This window comes from Rhea pennata, chromosome 1 (genome assembly GCF_028389875.1).
Source record: "Rhea pennata isolate bPtePen1 chromosome 1, bPtePen1.pri, whole genome shotgun sequence".
Classification (NCBI taxonomy): domain Eukaryota; kingdom Metazoa; phylum Chordata; class Aves; order Rheiformes; family Rheidae; genus Rhea; species Rhea pennata.
Window position 1 is genome coordinate 7,527,621 of NC_084663.1, and position 22,328 is coordinate 7,549,948.

At 41.2% G+C, this 22,328-nt stretch overlaps 1 protein-coding gene across 4 annotated transcripts; it reads left to right on the top strand.

Annotated features, from left to right (window-relative positions):
- The first annotated feature begins 25 nt into the window (after positions 1-25).
- On the top strand, positions 26-19,190 carry OPTN (optineurin). Of its 4 annotated transcripts, none has more exons than XM_062581047.1 (14): positions 26-107; positions 1,031-1,255; positions 3,021-3,223; positions 5,913-6,068; positions 7,502-7,578; positions 9,669-9,803; positions 10,967-11,051; positions 12,776-12,891; positions 13,638-13,787; positions 14,961-15,054; positions 15,750-15,908; positions 16,621-16,751; positions 17,905-17,987; positions 18,226-19,190. In XM_062581047.1, exons 2-14 carry the CDS (start codon positions 1,090-1,092, stop codon positions 18,345-18,347), a joined length of 1,677 nt encoding a protein of 558 aa, XP_062437031.1. In that variant the 5' UTR covers positions 26-107; positions 1,031-1,089; the 3' UTR covers positions 18,348-19,190. The 4 variants fall into 4 exon arrangements, with proteins under 4 accessions (XP_062437031.1, XP_062437021.1, XP_062437049.1 ...); XM_062581037.1 differs by having other exon boundaries at positions 31-107; positions 1,028-1,255; XM_062581065.1 differs by having other exon boundaries at positions 31-107; positions 1,028-1,255; positions 9,672-9,803.
- Positions 19,191-22,328: the final 3,138 nt, after the last annotated feature.

The window sequence follows — 22,328 nt, forward strand, 5'->3', positions numbered from 1 at the left end:
TCCGCAGGAAATCCCCGCGGAGGGAGGCGGGGACGCGGCAGTCAGCTGAGCCGCGCCGCCGCCGCCGCCGCCGCCGCCGCCCGGCCATGGGCGCGCCCTGAGCGCGGGTGAGCGGCCGCCACGGGCGCGGGCGGGCGGGGGGAGCCGCGGGGCCGCCACCCCTAACGGCCGCCGCGGCGCGAGCCGGGCCCCGGCCCCGGCCCCGGCCCCGGCCCCGGCCCCCGCTCTTGGCCCTGCCCGGCCCCGGCCCCTGCCCCGGCCCCGGCCCCCGCTCTTGGCCCTGCCCGGCCCCGGCCCCGGCCCCTGCCCCGGCCCCGGCCCCCGCTCTTGGCTTTGCCCCGGCCCCGGCCCCGGCCCCGGCCCCCGCTCTTGGCCCTGCCCCGGCCCCGGCCCCTGCCCCGGCCCCGGCCCCGGCCCCTGCCTCGGCCCCGGCCCCGGCCCCGGCCCCTGCCTCGGCCCCGGCCCCCGCTCTTGGCCCTGCCCCGGCCCCGGCCCCTGCCCCGGCCCCGGCCCCCGCTCTTGGCTTTGCCCTGGCCCCTGCCTCGGCCCCGGCCCCGGCCCCCGCTCTTGGCTTTGCCCCGGCCCCTGTCCCGGCCCCGGCCCCCGCTCTTGGCCCTGCTCTGGCCCCGGCCCCCGCTCTTGGCTTTGCCCCGGCCCCGGCCCCCGCTCTTGGCCCTGCTCTGGCCCCGGCCCCGGCCCCAGCTCTTGGCCCTGCCCCGGCCCCTGCCTCGGCCCCGGCCCCGGCCCCAGCTCTTCCCCGGCCCCAGCTCTTGGCTTTGCCCTGGCCCCAGCCCCTGCCTCGGCCCTGGCCACTGCCCCAGCTCTTGGCTTTGCCCCGGCCCCGGCTGCGGCGCCGTCCGGGCTGCCGCTCTGCGCTGCGTGACGGAGCCCGCCTGTGTGCCGGGTTCGGAGCCGCGGAGCGGGGGCTGGCGGGTGGTAGCTCCGCACCACAACGAGAGGCACAGCTTGCTGCTCTGCGTAAAATGAAAGTATGATTTTATTTTCTTTTTTCCTTTTTTCCTTCCAGCAGCCCTCTGGCAAGACATCTAGATCCTTCTCTTCTCCAACCTTTTTGCAGCCACCTGAGGGATGTCCAGCAAGGTGCGAAGCCGTCCTGCTGAAAATGGAGAGCATCCCGGGGGGAAGGCGGAAAACGGCACGGGCAGCCCGGCTGGCCCCGGCCTCGGCACCTACACGCCGGAAGAGATGGTGCAACAGATGAAAGAGCTCATCACCGAGAATAATGAGTTAAAAGGTGAACACGAAGGCGAGCCAGCCTTGAAATGCAAAAGGCCCAGCTCTCTTCTGTGCATGTTCGCCCCTGCTGGATAGCGTTTTATACCTGGGAAGCATCTAGGCAACTCTGCAAGTGGCAAGGGTGGTGTGGTTTGACACATCAGATTGCATTCGTGTGGAAGAATAGGGGGAGAACAGCCCAACTTATGGGTGAATTATTTGGGAATTGGGAATTACAGACATAATTAGTATAGCGCTTTACATTTTAGGAAGTGAGGTGAAAAACGTGTTTTGTGAGATAAAGAGCTGTCTTTACTCGGCCACATTTAAAAGCTTTTGTGGTCTGTGTTTTAGGACTGCTGGGCAGTTCCATTACAGATTGACCAAACATTTTGCTCTAGCTGCGTAAGGAAGGGTGGTGCTGCACCATGTCTGGAACAGCTTGGGTTAGGATGCTCTCTGAAAGGAGCTGAATCCTCTCAGGCAGAGGGGAATTTGAGCAGGCCATTCTGCATTGTGTGTGGTAATCACTAAGAAAGTGCAGATGTGGTGGGACCTTCTATACTTTTAAAACAAGTGGCAGCCATGACTGAGTCTAGCTGTTAGAAAGCAATAGTGGGTTTCCCTGAAAATGCATATTGAGTCATGCCTTTCAAGTGAGAGAACTTTGTTTCTGGATCCCAGGACTTTAGGTATAGGATATACATATTATTTTCTGAAAATGGATAGAGTAAAACCCAAAGGATTTGAGGAATTTAAGAGATGATGGTACCTCAATGTTTGTATGGCAACAGAGCATGAATTTGCATATTTTCTCTGTGTTATGATTTTAAATTGTGGTATCTAAATTCCATCTGAATCCTTTGTAGACCTGCTCCAAGTTCTCTGCTGCCGGAAAGTAGCCTCTACAGGTACCTCTGGAATTCTGCTGAAAGGTCCTATATCCTGTAAGATCATGTTTCAGGACCGTATTTTCAGCTACTCAGTCTTATACCTTGCAGAATGATTATCCATGCTAACATTCATTTACATCATCTGATTGCTTCTTGAAGCTCTTATTGGCTGTATATAATATGACATCAGGATATAACAGAAGTTATTGAAAATAAAATGTATAAAAGATTTTCAAGCTACTGGATTTGAGTTTGTTGCTCTAAGAAGCAAGTCAGAAATGTTTTAATTGACTCTCTGTAAAAATCTCATAAGCATTCTGTAGCAGGCTGACACATACACATGCTTTCCTGCCAGGGGGAACTGACTCTGCTGAAAATAACTGATTGTATTTTTTTCAATGCTTGCAGTCAAGTCTCAAGAAGAACGTTTTTAGACATAACTGAGACTTTCAATTTGATTGCATCATTTTTAATGCAATAATTTACCAGCCTAGAATGTACGTTTTCCCTACTGAACCTCACACTTCCACAGTAAGAATAACTGCACTCCAAAGTTCACTAGTTTCATTTGGGTTGATCTTGTAAATAATGCATGCAGCAAGATAAGAAGCCCTATACTTCTTGGCTTAGCAATAAGTCACAGAATGAGAGTGAGTAGGTATGTGATTTCAGCAATGGATTTAATGCTATTTATTATAGTGTTAGGGAACTACAATAAATTTAGTTTTGGTTCACTGTTCAAGACAGACAAGAAGGAGGTCCCTGTTTTTTACCTGATTATTGCTAATCTATTAGATACTGAAGAATGCTGAGCCCAGTGTTGAGGAAATCTGCTGTTTCATTGGCAGAGTGTTAATGTGAATCAATGTCTTGTCTCTGGCTACTGTTTAGAAGCCATGAAGTTACATAACCAAGCTATGAAGGACCGATACGAGGAGCTTTCTATCTGGCGAGAGAAGCAGAAAGAAGAACGTGAATTTTACGAGTCGAAATTTAAAGAAGCTAAGCAGTGCTTGGTAGCCAAATGCATTGAAAATGAAGAGCTACAGAAACAACTGCAGAGCTTAAAAGAAAGAGAAGAAGGACCTGAAATGGTAAATAAAGACTTGTTTGGATTGACAGACTTTTAAACTGGAAGTCTGGAGCATTCATATCCATTCATCACACTGGGAGGTTTGGAGTTTTGTTCACATGCTCCATTTTTATACTTAGGCTCTAACAATAAATTTTTGGCCTGAGTTATTTTATGAAGTTAGTCTTCGCAGACTGCAGTAACAGAAAATTGGGCCGTACCTGAGTTAAATAGCACAGAAATACATGTAAACTGCCTGTCAACTTTTAATTTTTGTCTTACCTGCTGCTGGGTGTTTCTTGACTTCATCCCTTCTTTCTCTTACTAGATTCACTATCTTGCATGCTAATTTTAATTGCTTTTGTATTTGAGTTTCCAGCATTCCAAGGAAAAGGTGAAATGTAAGCACAAAAATGATTGGCCCTTTCTTTTAATTGCATTTGTCCGCTTGTGAAAGCTCTTTTACTGAGGCCAGGTTAGATTTGTTCTTTAGTTACTCCATTTGAGTCTGACTGTGCTATCTCTTTCTGTCCTACCTGTGGCCCTGTAACAAGTCATTTCTTACTTTGCAGGTGACTGGCTAGTAGTCAGGGAACATCAATTTGCATATAGTACAGTAAACATCTACAAACAAAGCCTGTTAAAACAAAACCTGCTTTGTGGCCCAGATAACCATGTGAAGAGTTGCTTAACAAGAGATTTCGTGCAGAGCCAGACTGATGAATATTGGTATCCAGTACCTGCAGGCCCCTGTGGATTCTCTGCTGCCCAATAAAGGATGAGTGTATTAGCCTTCTCAACAGTTGCTGATAGATCCTCCCCTCTCTCCTGACTGCCTGTGTTAAGGAACTCCATAGTTTGTTTAAGTTGAAATTGGCCAGTAAGTTCAGAAGTTATAAGGGAACGAAAGATGCCCACAGATCATGTGGTTGTGTAAGTACTGCTTGGTTACGAAAACAGACCGAAAGTCACGTTCCAGATTTTGACACAAACTGAGATTGTCATAAATCAGGAAAAGATACTAAAGGGAAGCAGGAGTATCATTCTGCCTTTGCCTGTTTTAGAACGTTTTGTACTTTGGATCCTTGAAGCATTTGTTGTTGGTTGAGTGATCCAACTTGCTGGAGTAATCCAACATCCAGCTAAGTAAAAATAGGCCTCTCTCAATTGTCCCACCTCCAAGAGCTTCAAAGAGTAAGTCTTGGTTCTTGAGAGATTCTTTGCAGTTTTATCAGTCAGTCACAACTATAGCTTAGAGGGTCTTTTATTTCTCTTCATGATTTTGAAGATGACAGTGTCATTTAAGCCAAAATTGCTTTTCTTGTGAATGCTTCTGTTCTAGTTTAATTCTTTTTATTATTTTTTTTAGAGAAAGAGAATGTGAAAGTGTTCTCTAACAATAAGAGACTAATTTAAAATTAGTCTGTTTTTTCACTTTGTGTTTTACTGTCAGCTGAGATAGATTAAAGTCCATTGTTACCATTTAGTGATGGCTCTGTTTCACTCAAGACAAACCATAGGTGTATTGTGTTGCTTCCCTTAGTGATAAACCGGCACTTTACAGGAGGGTTTCTCCGAAAAGCATAGTTCTGTGAGCAGGGATTGCTGTAAAGCTCTCATCTTCACTGGAGCTGACTCCTGTTACATACTCTTATAGCCTGCAAGTCTTCAGCAGCAAGTTAAGTGGATAGGAGAGTATTATGGGATGAGAGACACTGCCAGCATAGCAACGGTTTGGAGATTTGTCATGGATGATAGATTACAATGTAGTTTAGACTCTGGTAATTGTCCAGAATTTACACTGATGGTGTGGGTATTGGCAGGAGTTGGAAGGCAGAGATTACAAAATGAGGAAGAAACAATTCACAGGGAACGATTCATAATGGGAAGAGACATATAAAGGAGACAAAAAATAAGTTATGTAAAGGCTAAATTAGGGATTTGAGGATCCTATGGAAAGGGAAGAGGCAGAAGTGAATTAGAGAGTCCTGATTGGAAGGGGATACTAAGTTTGGGGAGAAGCTCTGAGGGAGAGAGACTTTGTGGAAGGGAGGAAGAAGGTCAAAGATATAAGGAGAGATATCTTTGTGGAGACAGAGTGCAGGAAAGGCTGAAGGTGAGGCATGTGGAAAGTCTCCCTGCTCATTTTTTTGGACCTAGAATCTTAGGTGGATTTAGGGAAAGAGGAATAAGGATTTGGGAGTGGGGGGCCAGGGGGAGGGCACAAAAAAATCTGGACCAAAGGAGAAAGTGTGGGATAGCCTAGAACACTTTATGGTGATGAGAGGCATAGATTCAGGCAAAGATTTATATCCTTATTATCTGTATGTTCAGAGAACCAGGCTCATCTTTCACAGAAGCATGATCCTCATTGTTTGATAACTTGGTTTCACAGTTTAGACTGCTTGCTATCCAGTGAACCAAAGCATAGTTCAGGGGTCTGTACTATATTTCTGAGGGGTTAGATTTAGCTCGGTTAGAGCATGGTGCTAATAATGCCAAGGTCACGGGTTCGATCCCCGTATGGGCCACTTGCTTGAGGGTTGGACTAGATGATCTCCAGAGGTCCCTTCTGACCTTACCAATTCTATGATTTTTCCAGGAGAACTTCAAGAGAAGAAGCAGTGTGGGACATCATTGTTTTATGTCAGCCTCTGCTCCTTGGCTGATGTCTCCTTTTTATTGGCTAATGCAGAGTTTCGTTTGTCCAGGAGGCTTGCCTGACTCCTGGGAAGGAAGTGAAGCAGCTGAAATCCCAGGTGCAGCGGCTCCAGGCTGAGAAAGCAGATCTGCTTGCCATCATTTCGGAACTGCAGGTCAAGCTGAACAACTCAGCAGAGGACTCCTTTGTGGAGATTGGGATGAATGTAAGTGTGGGGAATAAAAAGAATGTAGTGAGCAGCAATTGGAAACTTTGATTCCAGCTTGGTCCTCCTGTTTTTGGCAGCTCAATTTTCTTTATGTATTAGGCTAGCTAATGAGAAAGTCAGGTCTGAGAGTAAACGCGGTGAAGATGTAGCTATTTACTTGATGACATTTTTACAAATTTTGAAGTATTTAGTATGCTGTCTTCCTTTAGTAGAAAGGTAAATCCACTCTCAAAGTAATGAAAACTGTTATGCCTCTTCGAGAGGGATTAAGAAACTCTACCAGCAACAGCAGTAGTACAAGATACAGGCCTGCTGCATTTGGGAGAAGGGTTGCATGGCCTCTCACATCACCTGACATGGTGCACATGCATGTTATGTGATGTAGTGGTAAAGGACTTGGGTATCTTCTTTTCTCCTTCTACTTTCCAGCCAAAAGTAAATGAGTTTCACAGGTAGCCTCTCCTGTGCTGAAAAGATTCTCTGGAAAAAATGTCTTAGTCCAGCAAGTGACTTCTGACTAATTGAAAATGTATGTATCTTTTACCATTAGAAGTCTTATCTTATTTTGGAGTTCCTGAAAATATTGGTACTATATTTTATTAAGGGGTAACACTGTAGTTTCTTTTAGGAATGGGGCTTGCTTTTCTTCTGGCAGAAATGTAAAGATACGGTCAAGCAAAACTAAGTCCAGACTATTTTATTGCGGAGTTGTAGAGTATGCCATCTGCATGATGATCTACATCTAGATTTCTGTGCACAGAAATCTACTTTTTTTACTGTTCTTGTATCTGAGAAATTTTCACGGGCAAAAATGTGAAAAGTGAAAATGTGGGTCTTTGCTCTCTCCATAAAAGTGGATCCCTCTCTGGAAAGGACAGTTTTAATGAGAGATTAAAGTAGTTTAATTACAACACATTTGTGAAGGTTTTGGAGTTATCAAAGAAAACTTCAGGCTGCAGGAAAGCTTTAAGAATGTGTCCTTATTTTTTTCTATAAAGATTCTCCTTTGAGCTACAAAGATCAGAGAGAAGGCACTGAGTTTTATACTAGTAAAGAGGAGAGGTTCTCTTTGGGAGGCAAAAGAGTGGGTTTTAGGCTTATATTCAGTCATCTGCAGTGATGTTGGCTATTACTCCTTGATGCCCCATCATCTTTGGGGTGAGTGGCCATGTAAGGTGTGGATGAAAGAAGGCCAAATCTCTGTGATGTTCCTCTTGTCTGATTAGTCCTGGAAAGATACCAGGCAAGGCATGTGAAATATTTCAGAATTTACAAATGTGAAACTGATCTGTAGAAATTTTGTGTTTAAATTATTTTAATTTCCATTATAGTAATTTTGCCTGTTTTCCTTGGTTCCTTAACTGAAGTAAATAAAACTGTATGTCCTGCTTGGTTCAAATACCAAGCTAATAGTGTTTTTTCTTTCCTAGGAAGGAGAAATAAATAGAGCTGCAAAGGAAAATCAAGATAACAGTGGTGAAATGACCAGTAATGCAGCTATCTACATGTATGTATGTTCTTGTGTGATTCATATTTTCTGTAACATGTTTTGCTCGTAGTGAGGACAGATTTTTCCTATGAGGAATGAGCTAGTAAATCCTGTCTTTTCTATGACCTTGCACCCTTCTATTGCAGTATTTCTACCATACTACCATGTCAGGAAGACCTTCAGCTCTCAAGCATTTCTCTTTCCTGTTTTCACTTGGCATACCAGCTGACAGGAGAGAGTAAATACTCTGACCAGTTGGGAAGGTACTTAAGTAAACACTGACTTGCCAACTGTCTGAGTTCTCAAGCTTTCAACGGAGGCCAAACAGAAAAGAGGAAGGCTGAATACTCCCTCCTTTCTAGTCACTGAGGACTCAACTAGAATATCTGTTCTCTACCCAATTATCAAGATGTTTGTAAGAATTTGGGGTCTTGTCTTTCAAACCTGAACTCCATCTGTCCTATTTCTATGTAGTTGGTGGGAGGTGTAGTATGGTGGGGTAGACATACAGCGCAATCACATAATCCTATTTTTCAAACTACCAGGCTTAAAATACCAGTGATCAGTACCTCTCAAATTTTGATCTTTACGTCAGCTCCAGGGCATAAGGGACTTTCTCGCCCTTAGCTGAACCTTTACCTTCATGGACATAGACAGCTGATACTATTAAAGTTTCCATTTTGGATAGTGCCCATTTTAACAGCTAGGTGGTTATGGCTGAACTCTCTTATTTACTTTGTGGCCTTTGCTTTTGGAAAGGAGGTAGGTAGATAGATACTGCTAATGAGACAGCAGGCTGGAAAGCTGTGCAGTAGTAAAGGGTTTTTCTTGAACCCCTATTGGAGAACTGCAAGGGAGAGCAGCGTTCCGGTATAAAACACAGAAATCTTGTCCCTTGGTATGCAGTTAAGTTACAATTCAGTTAAGAAGTTGCAAGCAAACAATTATAGTTGAGAGAGACACAGTGACAGTGTGACCACAGAGCAGGCTGCAAGCATTCAGATTGTCATGTGCAGTGGATTGTGAGAACATTCTGATTATGAGAAGACATTCTCTGTAAGACTTGCTTCCCTTCTGATGAGTATCTATGCCATATCTACAATAACAGGAGGTAGATATGCCTCGTACAACATTTTGTATGTTACCACGTGTCTTTGGCATTGAAACTTTAGACTGGTGCTGTTAACAGGTTCAGAGAAACATGATTCCCTTAGGACAGTTTTATTTCTGTAAGAGTAGAAGCATGCAGTAAAAATCCCCTGATAAAGGTATTTACTTAAAATATCCTGGCTGAACACTGTCTTTAGTATTGAATTTTGCTCAGCAAAGATTTCTAGCTCTAAGTAACACATACAGTACTATAGGTTACTTTGTGTTCTGAACTACAGAAATGAAGTTTTAAACACATGCTGCTTTCCAGTTGAGCTTCTGAAATGCACAGTGTATGCACCTATACCTCACATATAATTAGAGGATTTTGACTTTCTGTCTGGGTGGACATAAACACGGGTGGGAAAGAAATACAGTATTCTATTTTTCTTGTTCTTCAGGGGGGCTTTGTATTTGTTTTGGATCATTTCTACATTAGCAAAAGAGCTTTGGAATATGATGGAGGTGAAATATTGAATAGATTTTATCTGAAAAAGAAAGCAATTTTCAATGCTCATTCTTGATGGAACTTGCCTCCTTTTCCTGGAAAGGAGTGAGACAGAGATAAGAAATCTTGTACGTTTCATTGGAAAGAAGTTATTCTGGGAACAGAGAGCAACACTATGAAGAAGGGGATGCAAAGTAGGTCAGAATAAATGCACTGAGTTTGGTGTTTTTCCTTGCTTAAATATAAAATTGTTTCCCCAGCTTGATGGAAAAGACTCTCTGAGCATTGTGCAAAGCAAGGCCTGCATTTGTGCACATGGTGGCTTTTTGAGGACTGTGGCTAGCAGCCTATTTGCAGGCCCTGGTTCTTGAGAATGACCTGTTTGCTCAGAGTGTTGATTTTCAGCACTGTGTGAAACTGTGGCCTCTCAGACTGGGTCCTGGCATTAGGAGTAAGGGGATGTTGCAGTAAAGTCATAGCTCTTGTTACTTACAGCTGGTTTGGTTTGAAGCAGGAGCAAACCTGCAGATGAAGCAAAGAATTTAGAGTCTGAGGAGCTAACTGTGAGCCAGCTGCTCTGCAGCCTTCGAAATGAAACTCAGAAGAGAGAAAACCTTGAGAAGGAGCTGCAGAATCACAAGGAGAGGTATGAAATAGATGCACTGTAACAATTTGAGCTGCTTTCTTTCAAGGCTGCTGCAGTTACCAAGTCTGACTGGTTAGAGACAAGCTGAAATATCAGTGTGATCTGTATGGGGAATTTCCAGTGCACTCATTAGTAATAACTTCTTTTTATCATAATCCTGATAAATAATGGGTTCTCTTCTGTTGGCAAGAGAGTCTCCATATCGTCTTATTACTTCCTGTTAGTTGTACAGATCAGGACAAATTACCTGTTTTTTCTTGGATTTGAACCTTCTCCAAATGAAGTCAGAATGATATGCTGACTACTTGAGGATGTTGTTTCCATTTGTACTCGATAATTATTTGCTCCTGTATGAATCACCTATGTGTGGGGGGCTTTAAGCAAATCACTCCCTACAACAGGGATTACAGTCGTCTTTGTGACACTGGCAGGCTAAATTTAGTGATTCTGTGAGGCACTTGGAAAAGCTCCTCAGAAATGTCTAAAATAAAATTAATTTCAAACTTATCAAAGAGATTGTTTTTCCACTAAGATTTTCATGAAGGTCTGTGTCTCAGCTCAGTTATATTGGTGTAAATTAGCATGACTGTTCAGGTCTGGAAATTGCCTAAGCAGTAGCTGTCCCCAGATCCCCAGTTTGCAGAGACAAAGTAAGACTTTCTGAATAACATCATCTGCTGTAAAAGGCTGGTCTCACAGTAATTGCTTCTACGTGGTCTTCCTAGAAGAGGTAATGAGCCATAGCCAGATGATCCTTAGAAATCTCAGCCTTTGAAAATATCTAAGGAAAATAGAGGTAATATTAATTATAGGTTCAGTGAACAGACTGACCCATTTCCAGAGGGTAAGCAGTTTTGGACTGTATCAAAGATTGACCACTGTGGGTGAAATCACTGTAGTTGAGTGTCACTGTCCTCCTTCACTGCTACCACAGACTTGTATATCTGTTTTAATTAAATTCACGTGCTTGTTGCTCAGTGTTCTTCAGGAGCCCCATGGCTCACAAAGGTTTTCCTGCAGGTTTGTGCTTTCAGTTCTGCCTCTTTTTCACGGCTATGATGTTAGAATGAGAGTACATCACTTGTATGAAATCCTTGAATAATAATAGTCTCACTCATATATAAGCCAAATCCGTCACTGATTGAAATCCTTTCCATTTCTAGACTGTCAAAGCTGAAGAAGGAAGAAGGCAACTGTCTGGAGAGTGGGACTCAAACTGAGAAGGAGAAAGAGGACAGTTCAGAGACCGTAAGTACTTGTCCTCCTGGGCCAAGATGTGAAAACATAGCTTGTCTGTTGAGGACAATAACCTCAGGGTCTAGACTTCCACTTGTACACCTGGAGCAAGGGACAAATACCCCACACGGGGCCTGGAAGTGAATTTTGAACTTTCCAGTCCAGATCTTAGAGGTGGTTCAAAATTACAGCCACCAAAAAGAGGTAAGGTTGATAGCCAAGAATTGGGGAAACACAGTATAATTCCAGGTATGCTTCTTTGCTGTGACTGTGCCCACAAAACAGAAAAGGATTTAGTCATTTCCAGGTCCACAGAGTGTTCTGAACTGAGTGAATTTTCTCACTGCAGGCTAGGTCATCTTTTAGGTCAAAATCCACTGGCAGCAAACTGTAAAATAGACTTTAGATATAGAGCTCATATGGCACCTGGTGTTTTTTTTTTTTTTTTTTTTTTTTTTTTTTTTTCTTTTACATAGTGTTGGTGAGATCATTTTTATAATGATAGAGCATAACTATCTTGGACTGAGATGCAGTTGCAGGCAAACTTAGTCCTTTTTTTTTTCTCAGTACAGACTTTGAATGGATGCTGGGGATGGGATACAGCTTCAGATTCAGAGTAATTTTTTTGCCTACTTTATGTGTCCTCTTAGCCACAGCACCCCAACTCATTCCCAAGCTGAGTGTAATGGGCTGGAGACTTTTCATGTGTATGAGAAGATCAGACATTATCAATGAAAACTGTAGTACTAAAGACAATAAAACTGATGCTAGCGGGATTATGAGATTCAAGTCTTTCTTTAGGAAAGCTCCAGGATGTACCTCTGGAGTCTACAGACCAGCAAGAGTCCAAGGTTTCACTTCTTCTAAAATATATGGATACATTTTAAGGATTAGGACTCTGGCGTGTCCTTCATGTTTTAGGTTGGAGGAAAACATAGTTGCTGTTTCTTTCCTCCTCCTGCTTTTTACCTGTCTTTAGGTTCTTTCAACTGAACAAGCAGATAGATGTGAATACACTATGATGTAAGTGATTATTGATTTAAACAAGGTCAATACAGAAGATAAATGGTTCAATATCTTGCCCATATCAGGTAAGAAATGGTCCTGGTTTTGTGAACACCATCAGAAGTGAATCACCCTGAAGACTGCAAACACCTCAGGCATTGATGGCAGACAACAGAAAATTTAACTAATTGGGTATTTTGTCTAATGCTCTTCCTGTGATTTAAAGCTGAAATGAGAGGGCGAGAGACTCACAATAAAGCTGATTACAATTTTACTAGAAATCATTTTCTTCTTGTTTTGCAAAGTTGCTTCATGAATGAGTAGTAATGGAGTTATCTTTGGGGTTGTTTCAGAGGAGTGGCAGTAAATGTCCGTATGTGTTTTAAACTTAAGAAAGAAAATGCAGGTGTGTTTCCCATCCGGATAAGTTATATTCTAGCCAACACTAGAAGGTCAGTGATACTGATGTCTTTGAGTCACCCAGATTTCATGAAAGTGTTAAGTCAAAATGACATTCTACCATATTTAGGGGTAAACTGTTATTGCGAAGCATTGCAGAAGAGGTCTTACTATTGAGCATAAAGTGTAATGGTGCGGAGCGACTCGTGCCATCTTCTCTAGAGGAAGAACAGTACCTCCTGTGGTTAGATCTCTTAGATAACCTGCAACTTTCCTATCTTGAATTGTCCATATATAATTTTCTTCACTTTTTCTAATTTTTTCTCTATAAGGTTGGCAGTGAAGTAGAAACCCTGAATTTGCAAGTGTGTGCTCTGTTTAAAGAGCTTCAGGAGGCCCATGAGAAGTTAAAAGAAGCAGAATTGATTCAGAAGAAGCTTCAAGAAAAGTAAGGTTCAGAAAAACAAAAGTTCTGCTATTACACCCGGTATACATTTGTATGACAATTCCCATCCTGGGAAACTCACAATCTCTACAAATATCAACTTAAATATCAGTTTCATAGAAGTGCTGTAAAAGATTGTTCTTCCTTTGTATGTAGAAAAGCAAGTGCAGAAGTCAAGTAATCCTGACAAAATCTGAGCTGCGATCCTAGTTCTAGAAAAAGAATCCCAAAGCCTTTAATTTGAATATTATGTTTTAACCCTTACTGATATAAAGGCAAATCTTTATTGTTTTCCTCTTCACATAATCAGTCCATGTTTTAATCTTACTGATGTAAAGGCAAATCTTTATTGTTTTCCTCTTCACATAATCAGTCCATGTTTTAATCTTAGGAGAAGCAGCTAAGGAACCTAGTTATGATCCTTTCAATATGAACTCTCTCAGTGTTTTTGAAAATTAATTATGTAGGTTATAAAAAATGGATACAAGAGTCATACTTTAGTTGCTTAGTTTTCTGTCCAATTCTAGTTGCTTGAGATTTATTATCATAAGAAAAAAAAGTGTATAGAGGTCAGCAGCTTTGTATTCTAAGTTCTGTAACTAAGTACAGACTTAATTTTGTCTTTTCTTGTTATTCATCAAAATAAGCCTTTAAAATGAACCACACAGATTCATTTTGCCTACTATGCCAACTCCATCAAGAAAAGTTGAACACGAGAAGTCAACCATCTTTTTTCCTTGTTCTGTCAGGTGCCAGGTACTTGAAAAGAAAAGCTCTGTTGCTGCATCAGAATTGGATGAGAAGCAGCAGCTAATATACACTACCAAGAAACTTGAACTTCAGGTGGAGAGCATGCAGGCAGAGGTCAAGCTGGAACAAGCCAAGACACAGGAAGAAAAGTATGACTTGGATTTGTACTTCAGAGAGATACCTGTTGTCAGTAAGAAATCGAAGGAATCCTGGCCAAAGGATTCCTGAGTTTGAAATACAAGTTTTGTGTTCTGCACCCTCTGATGAAACCATGTTTGTTTGTAGAGTCTGAACTAGAAACCTGCATTTACCTCAACATCCACGATGTTTTGCATCTGGAGTCTCCACATTAGATCCAGACTGAGTCCTTTTGTCCAGTGAACCCCCCACTTAGGGAAATCTGAGCTCTAAGCTCCGACTTGTATTTCGTTTTGTCATAAAGTCTAAGGCAGAGGTAGAAGTGTTTGGAGTCAAACATACAAGTAGAGGGAGCTGAAAAGTGACAACAGCTATCCCATTGACTTGCCAGGGGTAAATGTGTCCACAGGTTGGCGTGGTAAGGACAGGTCAGGTGGTGACAGTAATGTGGGAGTGACAATAACGAGGAGGCTTACAGCCCCTAGACTATGCTTGCAGTTAGGAGAGAGAAGCACAGGGTAAAACTGAGATAAAGAGATGGCTGTTTGCTATAGTGCTGTACTCTCTCCCCTTCTTGTGCAGTCCAGGTAATGACTGTGAAAATGTCAGTCTAAGCTGTAGCAAGAGGCTGAACTGAACTGTTTGAAGGGCCTGTTTTTTTGGCTGCTTGATAAGATGCTCAGTGTCTTTGGAGTCTATATCTGGTTCCTTTCATGGTGAATTCTCCTTCATTTGAGGTCTCTAAGTGAAGACTTGGATGTCTTTGTAAAATTTGGACAGAATTTTTAAGCTTGGTATAAAAATACTGGGTGAGGAAATCTTTAATCTGACATGCAGAAAATCAGTAGGAACGTTTGTTTGGACTCAGTCCATGGATAGAGCAACACATGATTCCTTGGAAAGAGACTGTGAGAGATGGAGCACAATTTTCTTCTTATCAGAGATGCAGATTCATTTGTAAGAACACGAGTTGTTTATCTCTAAAGTCTAATAGTTTATTTAGATTTCTGGATACAATTCTAACTCTTAAACCCGAAGGAAACTGAGATTTTAGGAAGGAAGGAAAGAAATCTTCACTGGAACAAGCAGGATAGTTTTGCAAAATGGAAGATGTTAAAAGGAGCACAATCTTTCAAAAATTTTGAAGCATTTCAAACTTTCACCTCTTTTCTCTTCAAAAACAGGGCAAAATTTAGTAGCCTGCAGGATGCCTACAACAAACTCCTTTCTGAACTCACTGAGGCAATGACAACAATTGATGAAATGAAACTCAAAGAGGTAAACTCACCACAAGAAGAAATCTTGGGGAAGGGATGGGATAATGTATCTAGGAACAAATTCAAGCATGACATAATTGTCATCTCTTCTACCTAACATAGCATGCAACACAGTATGCTCTGAAAAAGAGATCAGCATTGCCATTTCAGCTTTGCTCTGAAAAACACAGATTCTGTGCTGTCAGTTATTGAAAACTTTATCTACACATTAGCACTTCCATGCTTTTTTCTAAATAGAATCTAATATACGGTGCGATTTGGAGTCCAGCCCATAAAGAGCAGTGACATACAAAAGCATATGGGTATCTGTATCATAATTTGTAGACTTGGGAAGGTAGACCTCTAAATATTTGTGTGATCTTAAAATTATAGAATGCCTACCACAATGAAGTCCTATTTGTAACTGTGGCTCCATCTAAATTCCAGATTCTCCTGTATAATTCTGGAAAGTGGGAAAACATCCTTTTCAGTGTCTATTAGGGAGTTCTGTTTTGGCTTGATATACTGTAGTTTAAAGGCTCAAAATGAATCTAATATATTTTAATATCAATCACCACTGCTGTTTTAGTATCAGTTCCTTTGATGATCAGGAAGCCAATAGCTTTCCCAAGGGTAGGAGGACTAAGTAGCAAACTGTTCTACTTTAGGAAATGTGATATTTTGAGATTGTCTCATAATTACAGTTCTTCCTTGCAGCTGGACCGAGTAGATAAAGCTGAGCTGGAAGAACTTACTGCAAAGGTGGAACTGGCAGAACAAGCCCTCGCTGCAAAACAGCTCAAAATGGATGAAATGAAGCAGATAATTGCGAAGCAGGAGGAGGACCTTGAAACCATGGCTGTGCTCCGTGCTCAGGTATGAGCTCTACATCAGCAATAGGATGGTGCCCTTGACCACTATTCAGAAACTAGAAAGAGCTATCTACCAGCTAACTCGCTGTATATCTGTTTTATATTTTATATCCGTTTGCTGAAGTCCAGGACATAATTCCCTTATGCAGTCTGCCTTGCAAATCCATGCAGAACCTGTGTCACCATATCCTACAGTTCCATGAGAGGAACTGTGTATACTGGAGTCTGGCACAACAGATAAGTGGGGAATTGATGTATATTATATTTAAACCGATATCTATTAAACCATATTTAAAACCGATGTCTTAGGAATCACTACATACATTGTTAGGAAGGATTTTAGTCAGACCTGAGGCAGTGTGTAAGCAGTAACTAAAAAGGGCCTAAAAAGGACCATTTAAGACAGAACTAGCATCTTGGCCTGTTTCCAGTGTCTGTGCCATAAGTCAAGTCACCTTCTCACTGTTCCTCTGTACATTAGAGGGCAATAACACTGGCCCAGATCAGAGCACTTGAAGTCTAAACACAGAAGCTGCTGAATCTTCTTCCCCTTGCATGTAGTGCAGGTCCTTGCTTTCACTGCAGCCTGTAAATACTCGTGGAGTGTTTTAAGCAGATGCAGGATATAACATGGATTTGCTATTTGGGCATATAATACATAGGTATGGTGCAATCTAAGTTACAAGTTCTCAGAGCAATTTAATTTTTATCATTAGATGGAGGTGTATTGTTCTGATTTCCATGCTGAGAGGGCAGCAAGAGAGAAGATCCATGAGGAGAAGGAACAGTTGGCCATCCAGCTAGCATACCTGCTAAAAGAGCAGCGAAACCTCGATGATCTCAGCCGGTGAGAGATGCACTGCTTAGCTGAGCTGCTTTGAAACTGTCTTGTAACCGTATGTCCTGGAGCTAACCAGTAAATTCCTGCTAGCAACTCCCTAGAAAAAGAGACAGGCTCCAAGATTTTTTTATATCTAGAATTATATATTAATTTTATATATAATATATATTTTATATATATATATTTTATATATATGCACACACACACACTGTATATATGTATATACACGTACACACATATATATACATATATATATACACAGTATATAATTATATATTGAAAATATCTTCAAGATATTTCTTGGTTAATTTGAATTTTAAAAGAGAAGAAAATGAGTTGACTGACTTCTATATTTTAATTTTGTGATAGAATATCTGTAAGGTGTGTTAGTCCTTGGTTGCCCTAGCAGCCATTCCTTTTCATTTTGGATGTTTCATACTTGTTAAATTCTCCCTGCTAATTCATTTGAGGCATTTCTTAAGAGTTCTGCCCTCAATTTTAGTGGTGAATCTACAGTTAAGCTTGCTGCATGTGTTCCAGAGGTATCTGCTTCCGTCTTTAGGTGGCAGGGGTATGTGGGCACATGTAGAGTTAAGTTCTGTGATATCCTGGGTATTCACCTTTTTAGCACTTTTAATGGTAAAAGGGAAAAACTAGTATTAACCATGTGTCCTCCACCCATGCTGGGGAAGCCATGGGTACTTAGAGCAACTGAAGGGTGTCCAGAACTTGAAGACTCATTCTTTATTTTTCGTGTTAACTATGCACTGAACCTTTTTTCCTCTGTAACTTGCCTTTTCACTTGAATCAAATTTGCAATGTGCTCTGAGTTGCCCGAGTCCTTTGCATTTTCCAGAAGACTGTGCCCCAGATCCCTAGGTGCGTAGCTGCCTGAATCCCGCCGGTGTCAGTTTGGATCTGATTTGAGCAGGACACCAGCACTTACATATCTCACCAGGCAGCAGCCTGATTTGTCCACCCTGTTTCTGTGCAGCAGTTGCAGACTACACACTGTGCTGGTTGATACAGTCTGCTTACAAATTTGATTTATTTTGATTCTCTTACCTTTTCTGGAGACAATAGGAAAGATACCTTCTCCTCAGTCTTTTTTCTGAGTCCTTCTAAGTAACTACCCCATTCACTTCTTTATTCTCCTCAGAAACTCTTTGGTGGAGATGCAGAATCGCCATGGAGCCAGGGCAGCAAGAGATCGGGAACATTCACCTCACCTTGTCCAAAGAGGTACAGTAAGTAGACTTCATAGCTCAAAGGGCCAGACCTTGTTGTGTTCAATTTAAAATAGCTTTGCTTGACTGCAAGCAAATCCCCAACTTCCCTTTGGTTATCCTAGCAGCTGGGTAGTTGCAGGGAGCATGATTCTCTGGCAGTTATGAGCAAGCCAGACTTATTTCAGCCATTGCACAAAAAGAGTGAAAATCCAGTAAAATAACAGGTAATCTTTTATCCTTTCTACTTGCAGGAACTGGTAGTCAAGACTGGTCACAGCAGCGGAATGTCTCAATATATTCATGTCCCAAATGTGAAGAAATTCTACCTGATTTGGATACGCTGCAGATTCATGTTATGGACTGCATTAATTGAGTTGGTGCCCTCCAATTCTTCATATACTGGAATTTCACCTGCCAAACAAATACACATTTTTTTCCTGCTAGAATAACAGTCACCTCTACTTCTAGTGCAGAGTTTTTCTAAGATTTTTCTCATTAATTCAATGGGAAAAGCGTAATATTCCCATGCTGCCCTGTACTCACTAGTCTTCTTTTAATCTGCTTTAGGATAAGAATTTTTATAGGCTAACTTAGTGGATGCATTAAAGAACTCTCAGTGTGTCTGCTGCAGTGAAAACTTCGAGTAATATTCCCCTGATGTGCTCTGCTCTCATGACTGAGATGCAAGTGATGACCTACAGTACTGGGTTGAATTACTGAAATCAGACAGGAAATGGGATACTGATCAGTTAAAGTACTGAAGCCCATACATCACCTTTTATATACTATTAATCAGGAAGGTAAATCATTAAAAATGCTGTTCAAGAAGCTTTCAGTAAAATGGGATAGCATTGTACTCATTGAAATGAACCCTGTTCTTTCTCCAGATGACAGTTTTATTGCTGCCCTTGTGACTATGTTAATCTGATGTTTAAATTTTTGGTGGCCTGTGTAGCTTCTTGCTTTAGCCAGATGTCAGCAAGGTTTAAGACGGATCATTTAGGTCTGATATATGTAGCTACTGGTGTACTCAAGTCACTTGACTTTATAGAACTGTTCATTTTAGGGTGTGGTCTTTAGTCTTCTTTATTATAATAAATTAATTTGAACCTGTACAGTATCATGCTAGAAAAGGCTGAGATGGATGTAACCTAATTTAAAAAGAGAAGTATAATGGACTTTCATGTCTGAAAATAAATCTATTACAAGTATAAAATTATCTCTACCTGTGAATACTTTAGAGGCTTAAAGTGGATTGCAAATACCTGTGGCTCAAAAGCTAGTGTAGAAAGAATTGCAATGTATTTGCTCTATTCATGTCTTCATGTTTGTATTCTAACTTGCTGTTACATAGAGGAGGAAAATATGAACAAAATATGAATCAGCAAGAAAGGCAGGAAACAACTCAAGGAAATTTCTGGAATTCATGAAAATGAAGAGTTAAGTTCCTTTTACAAACAGCTAACATTTGCACTGTTGGAAGTTGGCAGACAAGGGAAGCCAAAGAGATGCAAAAAAACCTTTGAGCTGCCAAAATGGTGTCTTATGGCATCAGGTTGCTGCTCAAGAAAAGAAAGTGTGGTTGCTTTGGCACTGCCTAGTTGGAAGGAGCCCTCAAAATGACTCTCATCTGATCTGCCAGCCTTGAGGTAGGGAAAGATTCTCCTGCTGCTGTTCAAAATTGGATCTCTGGAAGTGAGTATGCCAGAACAACACCCTTTAAACTCATTACAGCCCAATAGTTAAATTGGTGCATTTTTGTTCTGTGCTGGCTCGCAGAGGAGAACCAGCAATGTTTGTTTCTGCCCAATCTACTACTTCTCTTTCTAGAATTGTGAGCAGGCTGTTTGGAAGTGAAGGGTGGGGAGGGGGTTAATCACACAAACTGGATATGAAAGTCGAGTATTTTATTTTTAATACCGCTTTATTACTTCTTGGCTCACCTTTCCACTTCAAAGTGCAAATTATAAGCCTGAAACTTTCCTGACTTACTATTTACTGTTGACACAATGGTGCACTGGTCTTAAGAGATTTTGGGTAGCCAGAGTTAGAAAGCCTGAATCTGACTCATTTATGGGCAGTGGTATCTGTAGAAGTACTTGGATGTCATGACTATCAAATGCAAGAGAAATTGCATTTATAAATAAAGCACGTATACAGGAGTAGGTTTATGGAAAACTATAAGAAAAACATTGTAATTAATTTTTGTATGTTTTTAGTAATTAACAACAGACTAATAGCCCTGCTCCCAGCACCTTACTCCAGCAGTTAGGTGTGCTTATTTGAGAGACTAATTAGTCAAAAGCTAAAAGCAAGCAAACAGGAAAGTGTAATTCTGGATTTCAGGCAGTTGGATTTTCTTAATGTAGAAGGGAGATGAGTAGAAATGGAAGGTGACGGAAATGTGTTTTGTGCAGATAGTCACTTAAAATCTCCCTGAAGGACTGTGTTGACTGTAACCTTCCCAGGGCTAAGGTCTTTACCAGATGTAAACATCTACAACATCTACTTCCATGCAGATAATCACATAACACAATTCAGTTAGAACATGTATCTCATTGCCACAGAAACTAGAAAAGATGAATGCTGTTGACCTACGAAAGGACAGTGTCTTCCCCACAAACACTGAACCAGCAAAGTTAAAACATGTTTCCTCCCACGTCTGATGCCCTCACTTGAATGCTGTGTATGTGAAGGAGTCATGTGGTCACCCTCCAAGACATAGCATATTAGCTGTGTCATCCATTCATAAGGAATATGGGGATAAAGATCAGGTCATGTACAGCTGATAATATGCTGCTTTTCATTGCAATTCAGACCACCATTATAATGATGATACAATCTGTGAGAGAGAACAGCCTATGAAATGAACTCTTCAACTTCACCCTAAAAAGACACTCTCATGTCAACCTACTTCAGTACATAAGCTCCTCTCAGAACTGTTCTGTAGATGAAGATCCAAAAGGAGGATCACAGAAGAGAAAACACACTGAACAGATCAGTAGCAGAATTAGGAAGTTTGATGTCTCAATATTTTGCTTTAAGCCTGAAATAAAAATGATTTTCCAGGCCTCAATTCTATGAACACTTAAGTTTTACTCTAAGCAGAGTATATTCTTAAAATATACACAAGAAAAATATCTGTCTTGTTTCCTGGACCAAAGAAAATATTTCTTCAGTATATTCTAGTGAGAGAAAACAAACATTTTTCATGTCATGCTCTCAGTGAATTCTCAGCTACCAATAGAAGGGAAAAATAATGTTTTTTTCCTCTGTGTAATTGAAGTAAAGAGTAGTTTTTATTTTGGCAGTTGTCATGGTTATTTTAATGATCTATTGTAGACTCTAGATTCTTGTTTTCTGTTATAGCTCACATTATCACACAAAATTCATCCATAATTTCAAGTAATGCAAGTGTTGACTTAAATCAGTGGTGAAGAGATATTCATAGGCTTCATTGCAACCTCCATCAATTACTAGCACTCTCAGCAGATGCAATCTGTTACTGACTTTCAATTAGTTCCTTGTGACAGTAGGATTTATGGGATTTTTCCCTGAATCCAATTTTATTATTGGAGCTTTGTGAATGTTATGGATTCAGCAATGATCAAAATTTGATGGGAGTGCTATGAGGCCAAAATCAGACTAACAGAATAATAATAGAGCTGATTTCATCTGAGGAGCATTTACCTCAATAAAAACAGAGCATATCAATGTGAAAGGCCAAAGCAGGAATTATTTATGCATTTGTGAAGCCAAAAAATAATCGTTTTAAGAGGCTTTAGTAAAAGAAGGGATCTAAGCACAGGAATACTAACAGGCAGACATGAGCATTAGCTGAAGCAAGTCCTCACAGAAAGATAAGATACTAGATCTAATGTTGCAAATGAGAAAGGATGAGGAACTGCAAAGAGTAAAATCAAAATACACTGAAACTTGTTTATGCAATAGGGAAGATTATTTTTCTTCTGTTATCACTGCTAACTACAGTCCATTTAACACAGGACAAATGAATGGTTACTGTCTGTCATGACAGGTGACCATAGCTATAACACATTCATTAGCATAAGTTTAAGAGTATATCCTAAGATGGAAGTAAAGATAAAATGCATTTGTCTTTTAAAGTCATAGGATACTACACATCCACGAAATACTATCTGTTCACATAGCCCTGTTTTTAATAAGACACATTCCTTCTACAGCAAGGTGTCCCATGATCAGTATTCTGTTTCCAGTTCCACATGGAAACAGAAGTGTTTCATTTCATTTCAGTTGTAAAACCCAGACTGGAAAGGGTCCAGAAATAGGTCCCCAGGGTTGGGCTTCAGACTTCTGAGTGAGAAGCTCAAAAGTG

Coding starts and splice junctions, on each gene's coding strand:
- OPTN (XM_062581047.1), top strand. CDS start 1,090: ATGTCCAGCAAGGTGCGAAGCCGTCCTGCTGAAAATGGAGAGCATCCC. Junction 1,256..3,020: donor CGAGAATAATGAGTTAAAAG/GTGAACACGAAG, acceptor GCTACTGTTTAG/AAGCCATGAAGTTACATAAC. Junction 3,224..5,912: donor GAGAAGAAGGACCTGAAATG/GTAAATAAAGAC, acceptor TCGTTTGTCCAG/GAGGCTTGCCTGACTCCTGG.